Source organism: Entelurus aequoreus, linkage group LG05 (assembly GCF_033978785.1).
Source record: "Entelurus aequoreus isolate RoL-2023_Sb linkage group LG05, RoL_Eaeq_v1.1, whole genome shotgun sequence".
Classification (NCBI taxonomy): domain Eukaryota; kingdom Metazoa; phylum Chordata; class Actinopteri; order Syngnathiformes; family Syngnathidae; genus Entelurus; species Entelurus aequoreus.
In genome coordinates, this window is record NC_084735.1 from 52,484,374 (window position 1) to 52,496,043 (window position 11,670).

Below are 11,670 nucleotides of genomic sequence, written 5' to 3' on the forward strand. Positions count from 1 at the left end.
TCTGATGATTAACTTGTGTGATGACTGTATTATGATGATAGTATATATTTGTACCATGAATTGATTACGTGGACCCGACTTAAACAAGTTGAAAAACTTATTCGGGTGTTACCATTTAGTGGTCAATTGTACGGAATATGTACTGAACTGTGCAATCTACTAATAAAAGTTTCAATCAATCAATCAAACCAAAAGATCCTCGACATATACTGTACATGTGTAGCTAATGGGAGAAAAGGACCCTTTCGTCGGCCAGATTCGAAGGACACTTGGAGCTTTTTTAAATTGGGACAGCCTTCGTGCACCACGATGACATCAACACCTCACAAATGCGCACCGCGAAGGATGCGGCCGCTGAATTGAGACACAGCTAGAGTCTCTGTGTCTTACTAAGTGGATTATAGATTAGACCTATTTATGTGTGGGTGGGGCTGGAGAGTTCACACATGAGCTCAGATGGACAGTCAGTAGGTAATCAACACTCCAGTGTTCATTTGGACTATAAAGCATTGTTGTTGGTGATTATGATGATGAAATCGAGATAACTTAAAATGTTAAGTACATTTAATTTTAGGGAGTATTCACACTACTAGGCCAATCCTACTGTAACCTGACTCTCGCCAGATCCTTGTAGTTGGCTGAGCTCCACACAAGGATCTGGGACTTCTCAATAGGAGATGTATTTCAGAAGGCGGGGCCTTGTAAAAAAAATCATTGTATGTGATTGGATAAACCACTTGTCCGTTATCTTGAATGATGTGCTACTTCAACCACTCACATCCAAATCAACCCGTGACGCTGATGAGAGCGATGCTGGGAAATCCAAAACAGAACAGCCGACATATTGGATAACGACAGAGCGAAAAGTTATAGAACTTTTACTGAAACAACGCAGCAATGTCAGTAGACGATCGATGTCGTTTGTGCAAAGAAAATAACGTCTTTGGAGGATTTCGTTGTCGTTTCTTCTTCCCAGCTGCATACCTGTTACCCCCAATAATCCAGCCTCACGGATCTGATCCTCTACCAGAGCAATCAGCAGGCAGACAATTATAACGACTGGGTTCTGCACTCGTCCCATTTCCTTCACCACCAGTGGAGCGATTTGGTAAATCAAGCTCTTGCCAAACCCGGTCGGAAGAAGAGCCAAAACATCCTTGCCACCAATAAATGCCTTCAAAACCGTTCTCTGCTCATCTTTTAAAGAATGAATATTCGATAGATTCGACAAAACAGTTGCAATAGCAGAATCAATGTCAGCACACGACGCAGCGAGGGCTGCGTGCCGCCATTGTTGTTTGAAACAGTCGCTTCGGCGCTACGTCACATCTATGAAATCCCGCCCGGCGATCCTGATTGGTTCATTATTTTTTGCTATCTTGAAGGAGTTTGCATTGCCCTCAATCCCAGATCATTGTGTGGACCTCAGCAAACTACAAGGATCTGGCGAGAGTCAGGTTAGTCCTACGGTGCTTGTGCCTACGACTAGGGTTGGGTATCGAGTATCGATTGGAACCGGGACTAACTTTCCGATTCTCCCGGAATCGTTCAAAAGTTAAAATGTCGATTCCTAGTTTCGATACCCAGTCCGCCGACCGGAAAAAAAGAATATGTCCGCCGACCGGAAAAAGAAGCCGCTGTACACCAACGAAGAAGCGCCCACCGCCGGAAGTGTTAGCATAGCCGAGCGAGTCAGTCAAGCATGGATAGCGGGCGTCGGCGGTCGAAAGTGTGGCTTTACTTTACAAAAAAAAATGAAATATCGGCGAAATGTAACACGTTCGACAGGACTGTTTCGTGCTTAGGAGGGTGCACGTCGAACATGATGAAGCACCTCCGAGTTCATGGAGTACATATAAATGCGTGTGCCGTCTTCGACGCGCTGCGCCGACCGTCCTCCTCTGCCTCTTCCTCTTCCTCTTCCTCTGGCTCCGACGCCCAGCCTGGCATCTCGGGGACTGCACTGCAGTCCGAATCCGGTAAGTAAAACAATATATATGCAATAAATAATATGTTTTGCGCCAACGTTGAGGCAGCTAACAAATTAGCCCGCATATTTTTTTATAGACAATTTACAACCTGCTAGCCAGGCTTCGCCATGTGCTCGGCGTACTCCGTTCACCATAGCGGCAATGGGGAAGATGTCGGTGCCACAGACAGAAGAGTGCCACAGAAAGGTCACTGCACACATAATCAAAAGACTGCATCCCTTTTCAGAGGTGGAATCGCCAACATTTAGGTTAGTTAAGCAATAACGTTAGAGCTAAGCTAATTGATACTGGGCTAAACAGTAACAGCAACATTACATGTTTGTTTATGTTTGCAGGGATATGGTGAAAACTCTAAATCCAAAATACACACCACCTTCCAGGGACTACCTGTCTAACACATTGATCCCGGCATGGTACAAGGTAGAGAAGTGTAACATCATTACAGAGCTCAGTGAAATCAGCTGTGTAGCACTGACATGTGATGGCTGGAGTAGCATCACACAGGACCACGATCTCACCATCACAGCACACTACATAATTTATGGGAAAATGCAGCAAAAAGTGCTAAAAACAAAGGCTGTATACAAAGCACAGACAGGCTGTATTGTTGCAGAAGAAATAAGTGATGTCCTATCAGAGTTTGCTATGTCTGAGAAAATCATAGCAGTCACGGTAGATAACGCTGCAAACATGGATGTGGCCATAAAGCGCCTGCAGTTTGTGAAACTCTGCTGTTTTGCTCACACACTTAATCTAGCAGCACAGAGTCTATACTCCCTAAATTCAGTGAGTCAGTGGGTGGCCAGGGTCCGAGCCATTGTTGTGTGGATGAAGAGGTGCTTGATGGCCAAGGTAGTCCTCAAAGAGAAGCAATAACTTCTATGTAAGTCACACAAAGTTCTCTTTATTTAACTGTTGTGCACTGACACATAATGACTTTATATGTCTGATCTCTTATTATATTTATGAGCTCTGCAGAGTCATACTTTAGTATGATTCCAATTTTACAAAAGTATTGTTTGTGTCCTGGGATGAAAAGCATCTGCTAAATGACTTAAAATTGATGTTCTTGTTTTTATCAGAGCTGCCCCGACACTCACTAATACTTGATGTGAGAACACGGTGGAACTCTCTGTACCTAATGCTGGAGAGATTCACAGAGCAGTACCCTGAAATTCAAGCAACCACCTTGGATCAACGGCTGAGAAAAAATATGGAAAGGGACAGGTAGATTTAGATAGACAAGCTTAGACAAAAAATACCAGTACACACATAATATCAATCAATCAATCAATGTTTATTTATATAGCCCTAAATCACAAAAGTCTCAAAGGGCTGCACAAGCCACAACAACATCCTCGGCACAGAGCCCACACAAGGGACGTCGATGTGAATGACTATGAGAAACCTTGGAGGGGACCGCATATGTGGGTAACCCCCCCCTCTAAGTACAGTCCCTAGTGGATCCACATAACAGTGAGAGTCCAGTCCATAGTGGGGCCAGCAGGAGACCATCTCGAGCGGACACAGGTCAGTAGCGCAGAGACGTCCCCAACCGATGCACAGGCGAGCGGTCCACCCCGGGTCCCAACTCTGGACAGCCAGCATCTCGTCCATGGTCACCGGAACCGGAATAACCCGGCGAGGGGGCAAAGGAGAAAAGAAAACGTCAGATCAACTGGTCTAAAAAAAGGGGGGTCTATTTAAAGACTAGAGTATACAAATGAGTTTTAAGATGGGACTTAAATGCTTCTACTGAGGTAGCATCTCTAACTTTTACCGGGAGGGCATTCCATAGTACTGGAGCCCAAACAGAAAACGCCCTATAGCCCGCAGACTTTTTTTGGGCTCTGGGAATCACTAATAAGCCGGAGTTCTTTGAACGCAGATTTCTTGCCGGGACATATGGTACAATACAGTCAGCAAGATAGGCTGGAGCTAGACCGTGTAGTATTTTATACGTAAGTAGTAAAACCTTAAAGTCGCATTTTAAGTGCACAGGAAGCCAGTGCAGGTGAGCCAGTATAGGCGTAATATGAACAAACTTTCTTGTTCTTGTCAAAAGTCTAGCAGCCGCATTTTGTACCAACTGTAATCTTTTAATGCTAGACATAGGGAGACCCGAAAATAATATGTTACAGTAATCGAGACGAGACGTAATGAACGCATGAATAATGATCTCAGCGTCGCTAGTGGACAAAATGGAACGAATTTTAGCGATATTACGGAGATGAAAGAAGGCCGTTTTAGGAACACTCTTAATGTGTGACTCAAACGAGAGAGTTGGGTCGAGAATAATACCCAGATTCTTTACCGAGTCGGCTTGTGTAATTGTTTGGTTGTCAAATGTTAAGGTGGTATTATTAAATAGATAATACAAATTCAAAGAACAGTATTAGAGTGAATGTGCTAATGTAGGGACTCCCTACATTAGCACATTCACTCTAATACTGTTCTAATACAAAACACCTAACATATGCACTCCCTACTAGGGAGTGCATATGTTAGGTGTTTTGTTAAGGAAAAAAGAGAATATTTGTAACTTGAATCTGTGTTCTTAATTATTTTTCATACAGACCTGCTCGGCTAACTGAGGAGGACTTTACAAAAGCTGAGGACTTCATCAGCCTAATGAAGGTGCTCTACACGTCAACACTCTGCGTGTCTTCCGAAAAGAGTCCCACATGCGGACAGATTCTGCCTATCCTCAAAAAGCTTGAGGCACACCTGGCTGTAAAAGATGGAGACACAGTCTTCGTGTCAAACCTCAAAAAATAAATGATAAATAAATGATAACTGGGTTATACTTGTATAGCGCTTTTCTACCCTCAAGGTACTCAAAGCGCTTTGACAGTATTTCCACATTCACCCATTCACACACACATTCACACACTGATGGCGGGAGCTGCCATGCAAGGCGCTAACCAGCAGCCATCAGGAGCAAGGGTGAAGTGTCTTGCCCAACGACACAACGGACGTGACTAGGACGGTAGAAGGTGGGGATTGAACCCCAGTAACCAGCAACCCTCCGATTGCTGGCACGGCCACTCTACCAACTTCGCCACGCCGCCCCAAAAACAGGTTTGGGCAAACCTATCCAAGCGCTACCAGGTAAGTGACTGAGGCAGGGCACCTGGAAAGAAACTGTTGAAAAATAGAAATCTCCTGTGGCTTGTTAAAACATTTAAAGAACATGTGTTTTACAGAATGATGAGATCAGGGCCTTTCTCCAGCTGGCCAGTGCGTTGGATACACGCTTTAAACATAAATTGGATGATGACACCATCTGGGACCAGTTCCAGAGAAAGCTGATTGAACAGGTGAAATGTCATTCATGCACAACTGTTCTTTTCAGCTATCAAAATCCAAGATCTAAATGCTAATTATGTTCTTTGTAGTCAACAGAGGAAGTCTGTGGAGCTGATGGGGACACCATGCAGTCTGAGAATGAGGCAAAGGAGGAGAACAGGGATGAGCAGGGGAGTGTAAGTTTAATAGCTGATATTATATAGGTTTTAAATCCAAATAATGATCATGCCTTTAATAGAGGTTTTCCCTTTTTTAGTGATAATACTGATGAAACATTTGTTTTATAGCAACAGCCTCCCTGCAAACTGCCCAAGAAGACTCCCTTGGAGGAGCTGTTTGCTGAGGAAGAGGCACAGCAGAGCTCCATGTCCATCAAGAAACGAGTGGAGAGAGAGCTGCAGATGTACCAGGACGTTCCACCGATACTTATGTCTGACGACCCTGCTGCATGGTGGTGGAACCAACAAAAGACTTATCCTTTGCTGTCAGATCTCGCTTTCTCCTATTTATGCGTTCAAGCTTCTTCCACACCCAGCGAACGTGTATTTTCCACAGCAGGAGACACTATCTGTCCAGAACGCTCACGCATCTGATTCCTGCCTGAGAAGGCGGATATGATCATTTTCCTAAACAAGAACTGTCTCTGATTTTATACTGTACCTGCTGCTAATCTGGACTGGGTTTTGCAAGTTGTTTCTTATTGTTTATTTGCTTTTCTGCACCAGGTTAGCCCATCAGTGGGAGCACGGTAACATTTTTAAGTACCTGCAGCATCATACACTTGTGTGTGTAAATGTGTTTTCATGATGTTTCCTGCAGCATCATACACTTATGTGTAAATGTGTTTTCATGAGGTTTCCTGCAGCATCATACACTTATGTGTAAAGGTGTTTTCATGAGGTTTCCTGCAGCATCATACACTTATGTGTAAATGTGTTTTCATGAGGTTTTCAAAAATAAAGCTCTCTTGAGGAAAGTGTACCCCTGGGAAAATGTATTCATAATTTATAATATTTATATTCAAGTTCATAGATTTGATATTTATATTCTAGTTGAAAACAGCCCTGTGAGGAATTTATAGTAAAGTTCATAAAAAGTTAATAGAATTACAATTGATGGAGAATGTCAGACTATTTCATTCAGAAAGACTGTAGGTTAGCTAGCTCATTTAAAATATCCTAAACTTTTTTTTGACCCTGCCTCTTAAAAGAATCTGAAGCGAGAATCGTCAGGAATCGGAATCGAAACAAAGAATCGGAATCGGAATTGGAATCGGAATCGTTCGAATTCAAACGATACCCAACCCTACCTACGACTCCATCCACACACACATGCACACAGGCAAAGTGTGACTGTAATGTGATAATTTCTCACAAGTTTTTCATAATAACCGATATAGTTGGTAATAATAATAAAATGAAAAGACTCCCAATAATCCAAAACTGGAATGGCACACTCACTGATTCATGCAATCACCACCCTTGCAGACAAGAAATGACAGCTGCCATCTTGTAAAAAAATAATCAGAACAACTTGAAGCTGTTGGAAAAGTAAGCATGACAGAAATAGGCATGGAGCTATTGAAACTATACACCATAATCATCAACATGCGCTTTCATTGATAAAACTGAATGCTCAGAGTTTTCCATGCATTCATCTAATTGTGGTGGCCCAAAACAAAACCGGAGCCACACACGGCATGCAGAGAAATTGCCAGTACTCACTTTTTTAACCCACAAAGAAGGAGAGCATAACTTAACTAATAACTTAATTAATTATGTGGCAGGCATATATTTGCAGGACCATTTTCAAGAAGGATAGTTAAAGAGAAACTGTTACGGCTTGAGCGCATGCGGCTGCGCAGTCTTCAGTGTGCTCCTCTGAGTGTCACCGCCTGCTGCCATCTTGTGGTTTGTATGCTCAGTTTTCCTTTGTTGGTGCAGCAGACCTGGCTCTTACCTTTTGTCTTCCTCAGAGTTCCTGTGTTTCCCTGTGGGCGGAGTTGTGAGACGTGCACAGCTGTGTCCAATCTCACCAGCACTACTTAAGCAGCATCTTGTCAGCTGGATGGCACTCGGCAATTCCACTCCTCGACTCTACTTGTATGAAGACTCCTGTGCTCCGTGTATTTATGCTACTTACCTTCTTGGCTATTTCCAGTGCCATCCAGCTTGGTATGTACTATGTTAGTTTGCACGTCTTGCAACTCCGACCCAAGTTTAGCTAGTTTTGTATATTAGCTTTTGTTCTTTTTAGCACGGTGCTCTTTGTGTGTTCTCTTTTAGCACCGTCGCTTTTTGTTATCTCCTATTTTTGGATCATTGTTGTGAGTGCTTTTTCGTTAAGTAAAGAACTGTTTAACTCACATTCCATCTGCATCCTTGGGTTCCTCTGTTCTATATTTAATCGAACTGTGACACTGAGCGCGCCTCTGGACACGTCCACGGGCGATCCTCCCCAGCCGGGGCAACACACCTTACGCTGATGATGACACCACACACTACTTAGACCAGCGCGTCCTGCGTTCCAGTGCCAGAACGTAGCTACCTGTATTGTACACTAGTCTCTGTCTCCTGGATTCGAGCTGTGTCTCGTCCCCCTGGACTTCTTGCTGCCTTCCCGGATCTCGACCTTTCGCCTGCCCATGGACATTGATGCCTCTCTCCAGCCCACGGACTTCCGAGCCTGCCTTGCCCTCTCTGGACTTCCGCATTTTTCACAACAGGCACCTTCAACACCTGCCGGTAATACTGTAAAGTTAATCACATAGTCGCACACCACATATTTTGGCTAGTTGCACACTTTATAATCTTGTACTAATAAACCCGCCTAAGGCTAAGGGACGTCCCTGTCTCAGTGTCGTCTCCTTCTCCACTGCACCATTACAGAAACTAGACCTTGTGAGATGAGGTTTGCCGACCCCGGAAGCTAGCTAAGTTGTCTCGGCGGTCAAATAGTTTGCTTGCCACTTCCACTCGAATCGAGTGGTACCACAGGTTTATACAGCGTTGGATGGATGCTCCAACTTGTGAGTTCAAATATTTAATTTATTTAAACTTTTCATGTTTAGAATGTTTTTTTTACAATTATTAAATTTTTGACAGTACCACGTAATATGTTTCAATTGCTGAGGCGGGTTTATTGCTTTTCAAATGTGCCGTAAAATCGCCTGTTTTTGTACACTGTTGAGAGTGTTCAATTCCCAGTACTACGCAAGTGTGCTTCTGTATTGTATTTCTCCAGCCGTGGTCTTGTGGTTGAATAAATTATGGTACTTTCAGAGGTATTTATTGAAGTCGGACTAAGTAGGACATCACTGAAGGCTGAGGTGGGAAACGCACGGCCCGTCACTGGTAGGTTTTGAGCAAGTTTTTTTAAAATCATATTAATGACACTCTTGAACTGTGACTAATCATGATTAATCACCGATTATTATTTGCTTGCATGAATACTATTTGCTTCAGAAAATACCCAATATTTGGATACAAATGCAATTTTTTGTGTCAGAATGACATACAGGAACATTTTCTAAATGTTTTACTGAACTGCAAATCAGTGATTTACTCACAGTAAGTATAGTGAGAATGAAGTGCACATTTTGAAAGTCTTTGTGATAATATAGCAAACTAGGTGCAGGTGTACAGTGTGCAATGCTCCATGAAAGTCAAGATTGCAAGTGACTTGTACACACGCGGACCGCTGCAATTTCTGCCCTGTGAGGGTCTCCGCTCTGCTCCCGTAGCAGCACCATGAATTTACCATGAATTGATTTACGTGGACCCCGACTTAAACAAGTTCAAAATCTTATTCGGGTGTTACCATTTAGTGGTCAATTGTACGGAATATGTACTGTACTGTGCAATCTACTAATAAAAGTTTCAATCAATCAATCAAAAACCAGCTTGACTGCCTGTGAGTGCTTTGGAACAGGGGAGAGGCTCACAGCAGCACCCGTTACTGCTCGTTGAGGACAGTACTTCTGCTAGTCATAGTCTCCAAGACACAAGAGTCTCTTATAACACCGGAAAAAGTCTTAGATTTGTCGCTAGAAACGGTTTTTTAACTCTAAGGTATCTGTGGTGAACGCAGGTAAACTGCAGCCAGCATAGTTAGTTGTCCTTTGTCTCCTGTCCATGTAGCATTTATGCTAGCGATGCCATCCTCACCTTTATGTTTCGCTTTAAGATACTATTTCGAACTTGATGTGCACCGATGATAAGAAATGTTGTCGCTGCAATACTAACAACTAATTACCTCAATTTTATCTTAAAGTTCAGTTGGAGTTTGTTTTGAAGGGCGCAGAGCACATCGAAAATTAGAAATCAAGCCATGGTGACATTGCAGGATACACTTCAAAATAATATAAACGCGACACTTTTGTTTTTACTCCCATTTTTCATGAGTTGAACTCAAAGACCTAAAACTTTTACTGTATACACAAAAAACCTATTCCTGTCAAATATTGTTCACAAATCTGTCTAAATCTGTGTTAGTGAGTATTTCTTCTTTGCCAAGATAATCCAACCTCACAGGGGTGGCATGTCAAGATGCTGATTATACAGCATGATTATTGCACCGGTGTGCCTGAGGCTGCCCACAATAAAAGGCCACTCTGAAATGTGCAGTTTTATCACACGAGTTTTGAGAGAGCGTGCAGTTGGCATGCTACTGCAGGAATATCCACCAGAGCTGTTGCCCGTAAAATTAATGTTTATTTCTCTACCTTAAGCCATCTCTAAAGGTGTTTCAGAGAATTTGGCAGTGTAACCACACCAGCAGGTGCATCTCCATGATCATCTGAGACCAGCCACCCGGACAGCTGCTGCAACAATTGGTTTGAATGACAAAAAAATTTCTGCACAAACTGTGAGAAACTGCCTCAGGGAAGCTCATCTGCATGCTCCCCGTCCTCATCTGGGTCTCGGCCTGACTGCAGTTTGTCGTTGTAACCGACTTCAGTGGGGAAAATGCTCACATTCGATGGCATCTGGCACATTGGAGAGGTCTTCACGGATGAATCCCGGTTTTCACTGTTCAAGGCAGATGGCAGACAGCATGTGTGGCGTCATGTGGGAGAGCGGTTTGCTGATGTAAACATTGTGAATGGAGAGGTCGATGGTTGGGATGGGGTTATGGTATGGGCAGGCGTGTGTTAGGGAAATTACCGAAATGATTCCCGGGCGCGGCCACCGCTGCTGCCCACTGCTCCCCTGGATCAAATGCAGAGAAGAATTTCACCACACCTAGTGTGTGTGTGACAATCATTGGCACTTTAACTTTAACTTTAACAATGAACGCAAGTGCATTTTATTGATCAGAATTATAATCAGAATCTGGTTTATTTGGTCAAGTATTCTTGCATATACAAGGAATTTGTCTTCGGCAGTTGTTAGCTCTCTAAACATACAACAAATAGACACGTATACATTCACTGAGCAAGCAAGTACTCTAGGTGCATACTTTACAGCAAGACATACTAGTCACCTATCAACATTATATACAGGCAAGACTTTAACAGATTTGGTGGTGCAAAGTACATATATATACATAACAGAAATATGTAGTGACAAAAAATGTAGAGAAGGAGTAGTGCAAAAAAGCCAGGTACATGGTCTGCAATGTAAAATAAGCTTGTGATGTGCTATAAGTCTGTAATGTGCAGGATGCATGAGTAATAAAGTCAGTAGTGTCAGTAAAGTCAGGCTGTGGAACGGATCAGATTGTGCTGGCCACCATATCTACTGTTCAGGAGAATGATGGCAGTGGGAAAGAAGCTGTTCTTGTGTCTAGTAGTTTTTGTGTGCAGGGATAGGTATCGTCTCCCAGAGGGGAGGAGGTTCTTTGGTGATGTGTGGGGTCTTTGGTGATGTTCTCTGCCCTCTTCTTAGTCTTGGACCCCGACTTAAACAAGTTGAAAAACTTATTCGGGTGTTACCATTTAGTGGTCAATTGTACGGAATATGTACTTCACTGTGCAACCTAATAATCAAAGTCTCAATCAATCAATCAATCAGTCCTGCTGGAGTACAAGTCCTGTAGGGGGGAAGGGAGGCACCAATGATCTTTTCCGCTGATCTGATTGTGCGCTGTAGTTTGCATCTGTCCTTTGTTGTGGTTCCCCCAAACCAGACAGTAATGGATGAGCAGAGACTGGATTCAACTGTAGCAGTGTAGAGTATGACCAACAGCTCTTATGGTAGGCCATATTTTCTAAATTGACATAGGAAGTACATCTTCTGCTGAGCCTTTTTGAGGATGGTGCTGATGTTTTTCTCCCACTTGAAATCCTGGGCGATGATGGTTCCCAAGAACTTGAAAGAGTTCACCATTGACACAGGGCTGTTGGATATTGCGAGGGGAGGCAGCACTG

General features: G+C 43.2%; 1 protein-coding gene across 1 annotated transcript; it reads left to right on the forward strand.

Moving 5' to 3' along the window:
- Positions 1-3,132: 3,132 nt before the first annotated feature.
- LOC133649950 (E3 SUMO-protein ligase ZBED1-like) lies at positions 3,133-6,087 on the forward strand. The gene is made up of 5 exons (XM_062046667.1): positions 3,133-3,218; positions 4,568-4,724; positions 5,198-5,311; positions 5,390-5,476; positions 5,588-6,087. The coding sequence occupies exons 1-5, from the start codon at positions 3,133-3,135 to the stop codon at positions 5,891-5,893; spliced, it is 750 nt and encodes a 249-aa protein (XP_061902651.1). The 3' UTR covers positions 5,894-6,087.
- The last annotated feature ends 5,583 nt before the right edge of the window (positions 6,088-11,670 follow it).